The sequence below is a fragment of the Neopsephotus bourkii genome, unplaced genomic scaffold, assembly GCF_033783945.1.
Source record: "Neopsephotus bourkii isolate Nb327-2 ecotype Australia unplaced genomic scaffold, CSIRO-AGI_Nbou_v1 NB_168, whole genome shotgun sequence".
NCBI lineage: Eukaryota > Metazoa > Chordata > Aves > Psittaciformes > Psittacidae > Neopsephotus > Neopsephotus bourkii.
The window spans coordinates 14807964-14824623 of NW_026900684.1; the positions used below are offsets into that span (position 1 = coordinate 14807964).

Consider the following 16660-nt stretch of genomic DNA (forward strand, 5'->3'; position numbering starts at 1 on the left):
ATCAGATGTCACTTGTCTAAAGCAGAACTTTCCTTCTTCCTTAAAAGAAATCCTGATATTGTTCTCCTAAAGCAACACAAAGTGTGTAAGTAGCCATGTCCTACCAGCCCAGATGGTGATCCTGCTATTTCTTCGTTATGTCCTGGCTCATTTTACAACTTATTTAGAAATATTCTTCACTAATATTCATAAATAGCACTCAAACCTTTTGATACACTCAGGCAACTTACCACAGAGTCTCAAAACCATTTTAGCACGTTAATTGAGTTTAAAACATTATGCTATGATTGCAATACTTAATAAGAGAGTCTAATTTTTTTCCAACATTTTCCTTATGAGTTTTGCAAAGTTGGAAAGTTCTAGATGTGTTATTTACTACTGAAACTAAGATTACCCTGGAACAAAGAGGATATGTACTAATCCATTACATGTAGTTTAAAAGTCATCTAGGGAACAGCACTTCATCAGCTAACAGCAGAGGTGACAGGCCAGTTTTTGGCTGACAAATTGTGACTGCCACACTCTAAAAATAAACAGCAACATAAGAGGCAGTAAAAATCGTGAAACTATAGCCAAGATGGCACTTTTTTTAATAGAAGCCTCACACAATAAATTAAGATGCCTTGTGAAATTATCTACAGCTAACAAAAGTAATACTTCACCTAAAAGCTATTCATAAAGGCTGAGTAACCATTAGAGCACCTGCTTTAAACAAACCTCCTTTGTTCAAAAGAAATGTAAGGTAACAAGTACAATGGAATGTGGGCCAATGTCAACAGCAAATCCAACTGGGTTTATGTAGGTTGTGTCACTATAAACCACGTTACTTTCGTCATGGCTAAATGTTCGTTATCAAGCCAAAATGGACTGTGAGAAAGTGCCATTATTTTCTTTTTACATTTGAATTCACATAGCATATTCATCTACATAAGAACATTAGACCTTAAACAGCAATGCTAATTCATTGACCTAAAAGTTAGAAATTTGAAGTACATCTACTCCAGTGAGGACATACTGAGAGTATTTGTACTTTTTGTTTTGTAAGTGGACAACAGCTTATATAACATAAACCGCACTGAAATTTATAAATTAAGAGTTTACTTCTTCATTTGTATGAAGAAATCAATATATGTGAATGAAAATATTAGCCAAAACCACCCTGCTATTTTTTTCCAAGTGCTTTCCTAGTAAGAAAAATACCTGAAGAGATTACTTTAAGGCACAAAATTCAAAAAGCACTACCAATGCTGGTTTAGAAAGGAGAAATTACAAGACATAGAATTAGTAAAACAGAGGTTGAGCAACAACACTAGGCTAGGTACAAAAAACAAGCATAAGAAGGGAGGAATGCTAAGAGGATTAATAATTCACCTGGGCATTCAGAAAAGTACCATCTTCCCACATGGATCAAAAAGAAGTATCCTACCTCAAACCTCAGATTTCTTTACTCCAGGTACTTGGAACTGCTTTACAAAGCTAACAAAGCATTTACACACCACCATGTCACATACAAAACCATATTTTAGAATCATAGAATAGTTTGGGTTGGAAAGGACTTTAAGATCATCAAGTTCCAACCCCCTGCCATGGACAGGGACACCTTGCTCTAAATCATATCACCCAAGGCCTCATCCAACCTGGCCTTGAACACTGCCAGGGATGGAGCATTCACAACCTCCTTGGGCAACCTGTTCCAGTGCCTCACCACCCTAACAGGAAAGAATTCCTCCTTATATCCAATCTAAACTTCCCCTGTTTAAGTTTTAACCCATTACCCCTTGTCCTACCACTACAGTCCCTAATGAAGAGTCCATCCCCAGCATCCCTATAGGCCCCCTTCAGATACTGGAAGGCTGCTATGAGGTCTCCACGCAGCCTTCTCTTCTCCAGGCTGAACAGCCCCAACTTTCTCAGCCTATCTTCATATGGGAGGTGCTCCAGTCCCCTGATCATCCTCGTGGCCCTCCTCTGGACTTGTTCCAACAGATCCATGTCCTTTTTATGTTGAGGACACCAGAACTGCACACAGTACTCCAAGTGAGGTCTCACGAGAGCAGAGTAAAGGGGCAGGATCACCTCCTTCGACCTGCTGGTCACGCTCCTTTTGATGCAGCCCAGGATATGGTTGGCTTTCTGGGCTGCAAGCACACACTGAAGCCGGCTCATGTTCATTTTCTCATCGATCATTACCCCCAAGTCCTTCTCCACAGGGCTGCTCTGAATCTCTTCTCTGCCCAGTCTGTAGCTGTGCCTGGGATTGCTGTGACCCACGTGTAGGACCTTGCACTTGATGAGGTTGGCATCAGCCCACCTCACAAGCGTGTCGAGGTCCCTCTGGATGGCATTCCTTCCCTCCAGCATATCAACCGAACCACACAGCTTGGTGTCATCGGCAAACTTGCTGAGGGCGCACTCAATCCCACTGTCCATGTCACTGACAAAGATGTTAAACAAGACCGGTTCCAACACCGATCCCTGAGGGACACCACTCGTTACTGGTCTCCAGGCGGACATTGAGCCATTGACCACAACTCTTTGTGTGCGGCCCTCCAGCCAGTTCTTTATCCACTGAGTGGTCCATCCATCAAATTGATGTCTCTCCAATTTAGAGACAAGAACGCTTTACACAAGTCCAGGTAGATGACATCAACTGCTTTACCGCTGTCCATCAGTTCTGTAGCCCCATCATAGAAGGCCACCAAATTGGTCAGGCAGGATTTCCCCTTAGTGAAGCCATGCTGGCTGTCACCAAGCACCTTGTTGTTTTTCATGTGCCTTAGCATGCATTCCAGGAGAATCTGCTCCAAGATTTTGCCAGGCACAGAGGTGAGACTGACTGGTCTGTAATTCACCGGGTCTAGCATATGGATATTCTAGCAATATCCAATAGTCTAGAAGTTTTCTGACTACTAAAGCAGTATTCAGAAAGTCATCTTAAATAAGAGAGCCTTACAAGCTTCTTAAAGAGTATTTAGGAATAGTGGAGACCACCTATCCATCAATACTCAGTTAATACAAACTAATAGCACTAAAAAAGACAGTTACCTGAAATATGACTGAAATGGATTACACTCCTCTCCTCCACCTTGGCAAATATCTACAACAACAACATCATCCTTCCCTTGGTGTTGTTACCTCAGATTGCTTTTAATAGCTGAGCTGGAGTTGTGTTGCCATCTGATAGTTGTTCAGTGGCCTATGACCAAGGAGCTGGCATTTTTGAACTAAATCATCGTGAATTAAAACAAGGCATCAGCACCAATTAGCAGCTTTCAACAGTGACAAAGAAGCCATAACAAAAATGGAAACTCAATTACCCTCATTCCAGCAAGTGCATGTTCCTGGTCAGCATGTAGCTGGCAAAGCCAGTTTTATTTCCATACCTATGGTGCATGTGAAATACTTCAGTCTTCAGATCAGACCACTGTGTGCCATTCACCCAGAGGTCCAATTTTTTGTGCTTTATGCAATAAATACATTGTAGACCCCCAACTAATTTGATGTACTATCTAGCAATGCGTACCATAGATTGACAGAGAACATTAAATGCAACTCAGACTGAGACCTTCACAAGTACCTTTCCATAATTCAGAGTGAAAACTGCCTCACTGTGTTTACCGTCTGCTCATTACTACCTCCTTAGTGGGGAATATATTCAAACTACTTAGCTACTGCACTAATAAAAAGGGTTTAGAGAGAGTCCACCTGACCAGGAGTCATCATTAACCAGTGCAAAAATCTCATTTCTTGCTTCATACTCAGACAGAGCATCCTCCATGAACTATACCATTTGTTTTCCTAAGATACATTTACTACTTTTTCCTTTGAGACTACAGCCAAAAAGGAACCTATATAATCAAACCGTATTTCATCCACAAGCTAAATTAGTATTTTACAAGCAACAGTACTAATGTAATTTAAATTGATGGGCCACTTACTACCTTCACTAGAGAAGCTTCCAGTCATAAGCCATCCTCAACAGCAAATCACAGCATGCATCAAGACTGACTATACCATTTCAGCTTTCAGCATCTTATGAGTTTAGCGACTGGGATAAAAAGCCCAAACACACAGAACATCTTTGTCACATGTTCTGCTTCAGCAGCACCTGCACCTGTAGTTTTCTTCTGGTTTTTTAATCTTTTTGGACACTGGTTCCTCCTGAGTCAAGGAGCAATTCCCCAGGTAGAGCTCTCCATCAGGACTGTCAGTAGGAGCACAGTCATCCCCTTTCCTCTTATTTTTTAATAGCAGCTATTTGTAATCAGCTGTCACAGAATCCAAAGACTTTTTAACAGTATCATCTCCTCCGCGGCAGGGACAGCTCGTCCCCGATACAACTTAATACATTTTAACACTCTGATTTTGCAGATGTTAACTTAGAAAGTTCAAAGCTATTTCAACACTATCATACATACCATCCTACATAAAGGTAGTAAAATACCATGACTTCAACGTATTGATGCAGCTATCAAAATAAAAGTGCACTTGTTTTATTACTATAGCTATGCCACCTTCAAAAACTGAAGGAGCTACAGCACACAGATGGGTAAAAGTAAGTGATTGGGTACTGTATCTGCCTCAGCATCACTGTTCTGCCCACTGCACAGTTGAGGGAGGACAGTTTAAACACTTACAGTAACATTGACAATAAGACACAAAGGAATCTGTAATACTGAACTCTCCCTTCAAAACGTATCTAAATATTTACTACTGCATGTGTTGTGTATTCTGATATTAGCTTTTGACAAACAGTGGAAAGCCACGCAGCCATTGAAGCGAGTGCTGCCTACTCACACAACTGCAGCACGCTACTGATTTCAGCAAGATTACATATTTTGAGAAAATGTTCTGTGCGGGTGAGGGAATGGTTTCCTGACAATATTAAGCACTTACCTCAGTCAAAACAAAAACATTTTAGGTATGTCCCCATAGATTTCAGATACCTCAACAAGATTTGCATACCTCAGCAACATTAAATTTCACTTCCCATCCTTGCTTCCCCCAGCCCCAAGGAAGAGAGCCCACCAGCATCCATTTTTCAGCTACCAGACAACAAAGCAACATAAATACAGTCAAGATTTACTATTGGCAATACAAAAATACATCAGACCTTAGCGTCTCCAATCCGCCCACTTCAGTGCATGCAAAGGTGGTGTCACTACCCAGGTTTCTTACCCTTACTGTATTATAATGGAGAAAAAAACCTTAGAGCTAGATACTTATTACAACATTTTCCTTTGATGTTAATCCTCAAACCAAACAAAAATGGAAGACTCCTCTCTCAAGAGTCCTCATTTTAGGAAATGCATCAGGGAAAAAAAACCCATCTAGGATGGTTTTTGTTTTTTTTTATACTTCAAGATTGTGTTTGAATAAAATGGAGCACCATATATTCTCTGGGGGAGGTTAAGCTGTTTCAAAGGTTCCTACACACAATCATAAGCATTTATTCTCAGTCTTGTAGCACAAGTCTTCACACCTTCAGCTGTACCGACGCTGACATTTGGAGTCATAATCTAAACCAGATTGACTCACTTTGATTTTTAGAAAGAAAAAACTCTTGCACACCACCTCTTGAAAATAAGTCACTTTACTTTTGTTCAGCTAACAAGATTGTATCACTTATCCTGTTTACCTTGTAGCCTCACAAACAGTTGGATCAGCGCAATGAGGCAGCAGACAACATCAGCATAGGAAACAAAGCTCTCAAACGAGCTTTGCTGCTAGAAAAATACAATGTACCACGAAAGATGTAACCTTCAGTTTCAGCAGGTCAAATCTCAAGAGAAGCTTCAACCAACTATATTAGTGGTACAGCCTTGTTTTCCCATCCCAGCTTACAAATCACATTTGCACAACATCCTATCTCACACCTGTTTTGGTTAACAGGACAAGCAGTCCAAATGACTAACTTCAAATGGAAAAGACTTTACCAATATTTCCCCCCCCAGTTATAGAAAAAGTAAAATAGAGATGGGGGACAAGAGTATCCTTCAAAATACAGAACTGCAAATGCAAACTAAAAAACACAAAACAACGAGCCCAAAACCAAAACTAACAGAATGGAAAATTTTAAAGTACCATCCTGCAGGGAACATGATCCATCTTTCCCTTAGGAAACCTTAAATAACTGAAATAAATGTTTTTATTTATTAAGCCAAGTTTATTTTCACTTTAAGACATACAAAAAGCTAGCAAACAGAAACAAAGAGCCTGATAAAGACAGTACTAAAACAGGCACACTTGACCAATGTGTCTTCCATGAAACTTAACACCCTTTCCCAGGCAATTTACACTGATACCAGATACAATTTCATAGTGTGGCTTGTGTTTATCAGAGTACATACAAAAAAAAAAAAAAAAAAAAGAGAAAAATGGAGAAACCTTGCTATCCATAGAAATAGTAATACAAGAAAATTCCTTCAATTTTTATCAGTGCTGAAAAGTAAGCTCCTGTCTTTTTTTTTTTTTTTTTTTTTTTTTTTTGTTTCCCTCAGAATGCTTACATGTTTTTACCTTATCTTATTACTTCAATGTTTTGATCAGGTAACAATATATATGCTGCTCATTATTGCTGGCCAGAATTCCTTAGAACTGCTCAAAATCAAATATAAATTCACTTTTTACTTAAATCAGACAAGACAGAGGTACACAAAGAAATACATCTACAGATATATGGGCATACTAGAGATACGCAGGGAGAACAAATAGCTAATTTTAACTCCAAACCAAAGCTGCAAGAAAAGCACTGCAGTAGGGCTCCTCTCTCTCCCTTTTCAAGAAAAGTGGTCAACTTCACCAACTTCAGAAAAAGGGAAGCAGAGCACCACTTCCATTTCCAGACTTATTCAAATTTACCCCTTCAAGCAAAATATATCCAGCAAATTAAATCTGCAACACTGGCTGCAGCGAACAAGGCGCACAGGCTCAGCTGCCCTTCACAAAGAATCTTTGTAGAGCTATCTTTCTGCCAGCGCTCCTTTTCAATTCCCAAACAATACCTTGCAAAAATTAGATCTCCTACTGTGGGAAAGTTCCCAAAACACAAGCCAAAATATATTTTCTCATGAGGATACAAAAAACCCCTCAATGAGGAAGTCAAAGTTCTTACAATGACTGTTCAGTATACATATGGTTATTCTTGAAACATGCCAACAGATTAAGTAGCACATTCTGATTTAGGGAAAAAAAAAGTTACCAAACTCAGATCAGCAATTCATCAGAATGAATTAGTAGCTATGACTCAATAAAATGCATAAGCATGCAGGCTTTTAAAGACTTTTAAGCATACATAAAAAATAATAGAATTCAAGAAACAATAACTGTTTTCACAAAACCTTTGCTAACCCATATGTTAACAAGCATGACATTAATGAAGCATCTTCAGATATTATATTTAAATTTTTATTTTTTTCCAGATACAAAAAGTTTTCTATGAATAACTTGAAAACATATGGAACACTGCATCCTCCTACTAAAGAAAAACATGACTTTGGGAAAAAGCTTGTGTGTTACTTATATTTGCTGGTCTACACTTTCATACCCAAGACAAGAACAAACTATCAATCTTTTTTGTATGAGAAGTTAAAGAGATTATTTTCCTTATTATTGGCATTAGTGTAAGCAAAAGCCTAGCCATGGCAATCAGTTTTGCTTTGCAATAACCCTCCTCTATTTTTGACTCCTCAGCAGCATCACTGGGTACCCCCTGGCTCAGAGGAGTGCATGAGGACAGGTAGGATGGTAATGTCCCTTCTGCACCACTGAGGGTAACAGGCACACACTCTTACATCGAAACAGCACATTAAGAGGCAAGTAGACAAAAACCAAAAGCTTGGGCTGAGCAGATCCCTGGACTTCAGGCTCAGCATTGCTCCCTTCAGCAACTTTCCTAGGCAAAACTGCCATGGCAAAGCAAGGCTCGTTATGCTCCCAGCTTTTAGGTGCAAGACCATATGTCCACAAGGCTGTCAAAAGCATGCTTACAGGAACTTACCCACCCTGAACGTAGTGCAAGCACTTCTGCAGCCACAGCAGAGCAGAAATCAAAAGCAAACTCTACCAAACAGATAATTAATCAAGTAGGAAATTACACAGAGCTTATCAGTGCTAAACCCTCACTTTCCAAGTTACCTAGTTTCAAATTGTCTCAGAAATGTACAGCTAACCAAGCTGCAATGCTCTGACACCATGAGAAAGCAGGCAAGTGTTAAAGGCAAGGCTTCAAATCAGCTATTTCTACTCTATAGGTGAAGGCTTTCTGATCACACCAAGGTCTTTGCAGGTGTTGGTGAAACAGTGCAGAAAGTACTAGCTCTGTCACAGGGGAGAGCTACTGCAGAAAATTCAACGCTCTTTCCATTCTCAAAGCTCTTGGCAACAAAGGTATGAACGGCTATGGGAAAATGCACCCTCCAACAGAAAGACTGGGAAATAAACATAGTTTCTTTCAAGACAAACAGAATCCTGAGCAGCCTATTGTAGTAAATGCCCTTAGTTTTGGGAAGAACATGAAAATTGATGATGGAATCTGACATTCCAGGGCTGTTTCAACAGAGTAAGATTAGAGACGTCGCAAGAAAATATGAGCTACTCAAGGGGTTTTGGTTTTACTTATCAGCCACAAAAAGATATATTCGTACAATTAAGTTTGCTGGGCATGGAATTATGCTGCATAGTAATACCAGCTTGAGGAAAAACAGTAAGAGCAGGAAAAAAAAAAAAAAACAAACAAACCATACTTACTTCAAAAATACATTCTCTAATACTACTTTTGCTCTAAACAAATACATTATCTGCTTTGTCAGATAAAGGTCTCACCTTTTCCAAATAGTTACTCTCATTTTTTATGCTCCCAGTTAAGTGCAAATGGACAAATGCTTACGTATACATGTCTATTAGAACTAGTTCTGTTGCATCTCCCCATTTAGAGCCCAAGAGACCTCAAAAGCCACCACAGTTCATCAGACACATCCTGGGGATGTTAACTATTCTGAACAAGTTTCCAAAGCCCCAAAGCATCTGGATGGCTACTTTTGCTCAGACCAACAATCCTTACAGCTAACTTAATGGCAGCACTTTACTTCAAGCCAACTGCCAAGCAAGAGAAAACTGTCTGAACCAAGAACTTGCAACAGCCTTTCTTCATTAAGCTGTGTTACTAACCATGCCCACAATGCTAACACAAAACCTTAACAGGCTCATGTGCCCACTCAGAATTACTTACAGCAGAAAGCCTGAACACCACCATGGGAAGTGCAGTCTGGAATCTCATTTCATTGGCCAAATAGGCTTTCCCCAACAAACAGAACATCAAACCTCACAAACTAAAGCTACTCCTGAAAAACCACATTACAAAGCCCTGAGATGCAGGATGGAAAGACCATTATAACCATGTAACACAGCCAAATACCAGGCATCAGCTGTCACAGTCCTTCACTTTTCAGGGCTACAGAGAACCAGCAGGAGAATTTAGCGACAGAAACACTTCTCAGCATTATACTGCTGTTAGAAGCACCATAGCAGGTGTTAGCTTCCTCTTTAAATACTAGTATCAAAAAGATGGTAACATGGTAGCATGTCAACAGTGAGCTAAATCTGAAAGCAAAACCCAAGCTCCAATATGTATTTGTTTTCTAAATGAAAGAAATCACAAATAAGCTCTTTTGAAAGATAATTGTAGTCTTCTGGTTTATTTGATACACAAACACACAATAAGCCTGAATTTAAAGACTAAGTATAAATCTTTACGCAGAAAAATGCTGATTTTCTATGATCCTATGAAAATAGACAGCCTGGTATTTACTTGCTAAGAGATCACTACAGCAAGAAGGAAATGTTAATTTCTGGCTTATCTGAAGACTGCACACAATCACGCCATCAGTGGTTACAAGGATAAAAATAACACAACTGGGGAACAAGCTGAAAGTTTATTTGGAAAAAGCATAGGTACATCCTATAATTAAACCATTGTTCCTCTCAAGTGCTTGAGAAGGGAATATCTGCTCAACAGGAGCATCCTGTTTAGATGTGTTCTGACATTAAATGACACATCAGTATCAAACTAAGGGCTACTGTACACTTCTCCCCTTAAGATGTGGTCCGATGCTGCTGCCTCTCCGCTACTCATTACTACCAAACTGAACTGCCTTGACGCACCACACCAGCAGTTTCCAGAAGAAAACCTTAGGCACATAACACATATAAAGCATACATTAAAAGAATTTCTTCCTGCAGACGTCACTACATGGCATGAAAACAGTGAGCCAGTGTGTGAAATTTCTGAGGTAACTAGTTATTCGCATACCATGCCATGCAAATGAGTTGTTAGGATAAAGAAAGAGATTATGGCTCAATTCTCTTGTTTGAAAACAAAAGCAGCCCTACTTTTTTTTTCCTCCCAGATTAAGCTACACCAGTATAAAACTGCACACTTTCTAAAATGGCCTATGACACCAATAAGAATTTGTTTTGAAAAGACTTAAAGCTGTTCATATAAAATGATGTTTGGAGGGAAAAAAAAATACAATGCTATTAGTCACAGCTTAAGGGCATTTGTAATTTACGAACATATAAAAGTTAGATTCCCCAAAGTAGTTAAATTAACTTCCTAGTTCATGTCTTCAAAGAGAAAATGAATAGTTTAATAAAGCAATTAAAGAGCAGAGCTCTCTTACACAACAGGCATGTTAAAGTACAGGCCATATTCTTCTTTATTTTTGAACTTCTTTAGTCGGTGGAATGTTGAGCTGTAATTCACAGAACTCAGAAAAACTCTGTAAACCAGCATACACCAAAGAAATGCAGAGCTGAAGATTTTCCAAGGCAACTGCAGAACATGCTGTTTACCTCCCACCACCCCCCCCAAAACATAAAAATCAGTCCAGCCCAAAATCACTGAGAAGCTCTTGCACTGCAGAAATTCATGCAAAGCTAAGTTTGCTTTCTTTGACAATGAGCATCAGATCTGGCACTCCTCAAAGCTGTACATGCAAATACGGGCTTGCTGTCCTACTGTCACTCTTCTTCTTGAGCCCACAGTGAAGTCATTTTGCCAAATTTGCACCATGACAATCCAGGGTGAATAGCAATGTTAATGCATCTTCGCCTCCTTGTGATTTGGGAGAAGCTGAGCCACAATGACTCTGTTAACACAAGTAACCAGCAAATACACTACTAACATACTTGTCTAGTTATCTCCTGTACTGACATGAATATGATAAATATATTTTCTCTTTCCAAGTTTAAAGTTGACTCAGCTTTAAAGATATCTCATGACTTCTCAAAAGCCAGAATTAAGAACTATTTTTATGAGATAGCATAGCAAAGAAAGGAAAATACAAGTAAAAAGACAATAAAAAGTCCCTTTAAGGGAGGAAGGATAAACAAAGCCTTTGCATCTTTCTACATAAACATCGTTTTTAATTTTACATAATGACTGAAAGCAGGTATGCACAAGCATGTTTCTTTCAAATTCCATCACTGTTGTAAAGTAAAACTGAATTTCCAGAACAGAGAACCAGCATGTCAGAAAACTCCTGTATGCACACAATCCACCATGAGCCGTCCACAGAAACGCCAACCAAGTTCTCTGCTGCAAGCTCTGCTCTCCTAGCAGCAACAGGAGGGTACGCCTGACCACTGGTTTCAAGTATTTCCAGTGCTAACAACACGCTATGTTTCCCACAAATCTGGTCTTATTTGCAAATTATTTTGGCCACTCTGCTTCGTGGACTTAAGGGTGGGTTTCTTTTCCTGTGGCGATTGCCACAGCAGGCTTCCAGTCTGCTGATTCAGGAAGTTTTACAGCATTAAACGCAGCTCCTAGTGTTCCTGATTTAGCTCTCTGCTCCATGCCCTTCACACCGGCTTTATCCCTGCATTCGGGCCAGTTTCTTCACTGCATCATTTCTTACTTTCTGCCCCCTTTCTCATTTTGTTATCCCTGCTAAAGAGCAGGGCCGACTGGCAAAGACAGGAGAAACTTCAACAGTTCACATGGCACAGATCATGTCACGGGGGAATTGTCATCCCCTAAACCCAGCCTGGTGGCCCCACTACCTGACCAACTGGTTCCTGAGCATCTGCCAGTGTCACTCCTCCCAAACCCCCAGCCATCCTTTGATAACCATCTCCCGAGGCCGGACACTGCTGGCAGGCTCCCCTGGTTGGAATTTACTGCTCTACCAAAGCAAGGCACCTAGCTACAAGTTTGCAGAGACTGTGCTTCCCAGGAGAGAACACTTGGCCTCCTTCAGCTTTCACAACACACAAAAGGGCTGGGTCCAGCACTGAAGGCAAACAGACATTTGGAAAGGTCAAACAAGGACAGAGAAACAACTTTAGCACCACGAAAACACATTCCAGAAGCAGCTTTTCTTTTTTTTACATTTAAAAAGTAAAAATAGAAAAAAGGCAAGAAATACAAAAAAAAAAAAAAAAAAAAAAAAAGACACACTAAATACAATGCCTATGCAGTCAGTATATTTTTTCCATGGGAGTTTTTATTGTCTCTCACATATTCCATGAGCATGAGGTTAAAAATAACATTACCACAATGACGTATCCATAGTAGAAAGAATGACTTATGGGTGCCGACCGAAAGTCAAGGTTTCCTCTTTGCCCCCAATTTAAAAATGCCACCAGCCAATCAGCCGCCTGCCAAAATAATCAGTAATGCCATCTCTTTCCCCAAACCAGAACAGAGCCACTGCTCAGAGAGCAGGACAAGCCTTTAGAAAATAGGACAGATGGCATTACAACTCCAAGCAAAGTAACTCCTTGTATCATTAGCCATTGAACCGCGGCTTGATGCGGGGATCAGTGTAAAGCTTATTAGTCTTTAGACAGTTGGCAGCAGCAGCCACTGCAGCAACCATCCGGGAGCAGAAGGAACTCATTCAGTTTAGTTGTTTTTCAGGTCATGTTAAGTCAAAACGTTTCTGTACACACTCCAGTCCCCAATTTAACCTTTCTTAGTCCCTCAAAGCGCGATTACACTTACAAACTGCTTCGACTCATGCACTCCTCCGACAAAGAGGGCTCCAGGAGCCCAGCGCAGGTATCTAAAAAATCCCTGCCTGGTGCCATTGTGTAAGGATTTCACCCTACTTTGAAGAGCAAGGACTTGCCAAGAATACCACTGACCTCAGCCCCAACATTATGAAACAGCGCTGCCAGCTCCAGCCAGCTATGTAAAAGTAAGGATTGAATTCAAACCTAGAGCCGCAGCGTTCTGCGGGGTAATAACAAAACAAAACAACAACAAAAAAAAACACACCCCAAAAATCATACTCTGGGCACATTTTCCCTTTTACCGGAAGCAACCTTAAAAATCAACTCAGCTGGCGTTTCCCTCTCTCCCTTCCCCCCAAAAATTTGGGAGCTGAAGGAAAGTTGTTTGCCTTACTGTCTCCCTCCCTTAAGCGGGAGCTTGCCACCCGGGAATTCAGCGCTGGGGGGCTCGGCGGTGAAACCCGCGACGGAGCCGCTCTGCTCCCCGGGGCCACGGGGCTCCTGGGCTTAAAACACACACGCAGCCCCCTGGCCGGAGGGCGCCGCGGGGTCCGGGGGAAGGGTCCGCCTACCTGGGGGCTCCTCTCCGCCGGGTTCTTCATCACCGCCTGGCGGAAGCTGTTATCCACGTAGGACGCCATCGCGCTCCTCCTTGCCTCCCGCCGCCGCCTGCCCGGGCTCCGCCGCCGCCGCCCGGGGAGGTGATGGGGGAGGGCCAGCCGCGGCCTGGCGCTGCGGGCTGCGCGGCCGGAGCGCTGGGCGAAGGGGCGGCGCGGAGGCTCCGCGGGCTCCGCAGCGCCGCCGCCTGGACTAAGAGGCGGCAGCCGAGCCCCGCCGATAGCAGCGGCGGAGGCGACAGCAGCTCGGCGCTCCCTCTCTAACCGGCTCTACGCGCCCCGCCGGCCCGCTCCGCCGCATCCCCCCGGGCACCGTCGCTGCCTCTCGCCGCTTCCTCCCCCTCCTCCCATCCGGGCTGATGGGGGGCTCCTCGCCCTCCTCAGCAACGGGGAAGTTGCTGGCTCGGGGAGGCGGAGCGCCGACGGGGCGGGGCTGGACGGGGGGGGGGTCGCTGGGGGACGCGGCCGGCGGGGGTCCCCCAGCGACCCCCCCTCCCCCCCAACAGCGATGCCTCAGCATCCTTCCCCCTAAGCCGAAACCATCCGTGTCGTTTTTGAGCCCAAAATAAAGCACACTGACCGGCTGTGGCCATCGCCCCGAGGGACGCGCATCAGCACAGCTCCGGTGATGCATCCTATGGGTATTGGTGAGGACGTGGAAAAAACCCAAACAATAAAGACTTGATCGGCTGGACCTAGTGCTTTGGGGAGGCCACCTGTTGTCCGCAAAAGTAATCGCCACCAGCCGGCTGTCCCATCGCTCGTTGGTAATGGGATGAAAATGAGGAAAGGAAGAGTGTGAAATTCTTAGTTCAATACTTTTATGGGGAGAGTAGAAGGGATTAAAATAGACTAGACTAGAATAGAATAGAATCTAGTCAGCTAGGTTGGAAAAGACCCTTAAGATCATCAAATCCAACCATTACCCCAGAACTGCCAAGTCCACCACTGAACCATGTCACTAAGGGCAGTCTACACGGTTTGTGAACGCTTCCAGGGGCAGTGATTCCACCACTTCCCTGGGCAGCCTGTTCCAATGACTGATCACCCTTTTGGTGAAGAAATGTTTCCTAATATCCAATCTAAACCTCCCCTGGCACAGCCTGAGGCCGTTTCCTCTTGTCCCATCTCTTGTCACCTGGGAGAAGAGACTGACACCTCACTATAACCTCCATTCAGGTAGCTGTAGAGAGCAATAAGGTCCCCTCTAAGTATTCTTCTCACATGAACTGAAGTTTGTAAAGGATAAAGGTCTTGTAACATGGCTGATTTTCTTTGTTTATCACCACACTGAGCATGTCTCAACAGCAGCTTGACAAATACGCATTATGGAAGTATTATTAAATGTGTCATTAACAGCCATGTAACACTACTAATGTATTTGCTTTTGCAAGCTATGTGTACCCTTTGCTGATACAGATCACACAATGTAAATAACGCCAACAGTAAGAAATCTGTTTGATTTCCAGTCACTAGCAGGGGTTTACGCATTTTAATCACAATTAAGGTAGTGTAATTTTTGATTTGTATTTTTTACTTGTGAAAAGTCACGGGGATAACCATTTTTTCCCTCACAAAACACACACTGCTGGTCTCGGGAGATAAAATCTCAGGCTTTTAGAGGCACATGGCTTTCAGGCTGTGCTGTCAGACAGTAGTCTACTAAACCTACTGAATTTCCAGATATGGCTCATTAACAAAGATAACTCATTGGGCTAATCCCACTCGTATGTGTCAGCAAAATATTTTTGCAGCTAATACCTATAATTCTGGGCAGACCATGGGAAAAGACTAGGGAGGGCTCTGCATCCTGGCTACATCTTGCTTGTTGGTGCTTATTAGTAGTCCTTATGAGGGACTTTTTTTTTTTTAACTAAGATTGAAAATGTACTGTCCTTTGCCCTAAAAAATAACAGTTTTAAATATGCCTCACATTCATCATTCAGAGAGTATAATTTCTTCAAATTAATCAGGCCTGCAGCTATAGGGAAGTGCCATCTTACCAACACAGAGTGCTAAAATTCCCTGATTTTTGTGGGGCATATGTATAGGGCAGTGCCGCAGGAATGCAAGGAATGCTATCCTGGGCTCCACTCCTCAATCACTTCAGGGCACCCATTCCCTCCTGCTGCAGACTAGCTTGCCTGACATCTTCATATCTCTACATCAAAACAGAGCTACCCACTCTATTTTAATATGCAATTATCTTTCATTTCAGAGCTATTAGCTGTAACAGCATCAAGTGAAGTGTTTCTCTCCAATTAATTTTTTTATTGTGCTAGCTGGTAACACAATACCTGTGATTCACAGTGATGTTTCACTTCAGCCAATGGGATTTTGGGGGGCTCCAGTTGTACATTGAGCAGTGTAACAAATCTTGATCTTTATAAACATATGTCAAAGGCCTATCACACGCTATGTTAATTGTTAGAAATGAGAGTGGATGAAAGCTAGAGAATTCTGCACAAATACACTCATCAATTTCTTAGTAATATTTAAGGATGTGTCACATCAAAACCTTTTTAGTGTCATAACTGTATAATGTAGATGCTTCTGATTGTTTATATTCTCCATGGTGGATACAAGTCTGTCCTTTATGCATTTTTTTTTGCTAGCTGAAATTAGAATATTTTTTACATCTGAATAGAAACAACAAAAAAAAACCCAGCAAATAATTATCAACATACAGAGTAAGGACAATAATTATTACAGAACACATGAAATTAGCTCTGGAAACCTCTATTTTTCATGAAAATATTCAACAAAATAAAATTTACAACGTTTCTGCAACTTCCAAGTTCTCTTAGTCTCGCTGAGTTTCCTATTTTCTAGCTTCAATAATAAGTCAGTATGATTTAGAATACACACACACACACTAGGACCTGCCATTCATTTTTTGCTTTTCAGTTATTCCTCAATCTACAGCCTGATTTACAATGCATTTTTGGAGGGGGTTATTTGCACTGGTCATCATATTGTTACATTAATGGGTTTCCTACCACATATTACACTAGGGAACAAAGAGT

General features: G+C 41.7%; 1 protein-coding gene across 6 annotated transcripts in view; it reads right to left on the minus strand.

Moving 5' to 3' along the window:
• The window catches only part of RAPGEF2 (Rap guanine nucleotide exchange factor 2), a 191829-nt gene extending 177798 nt beyond the window's left edge, over nucleotides 1-14031 (minus strand). For 3 of the 6 annotated variants that reach the window (XM_061373336.1, XM_061373303.1, XM_061373296.1), the window contains exon 1: nucleotides 13590-14029. In XM_061373336.1, coding sequence (XP_061229320.1) covers nucleotides 13590-13658 — 69 coding nt within the window. In that variant the 5' untranslated portion in view covers nucleotides 13659-14029. Of the gene's footprint in view, nucleotides 1-13589 lie in introns of all 6 variants that reach the window. The other 3 variants (XM_061373314.1, XM_061373376.1, XM_061373325.1) reach the window with 2 other exon arrangements.
• Nucleotides 14032-16660: the final 2629 nt, after the last annotated feature.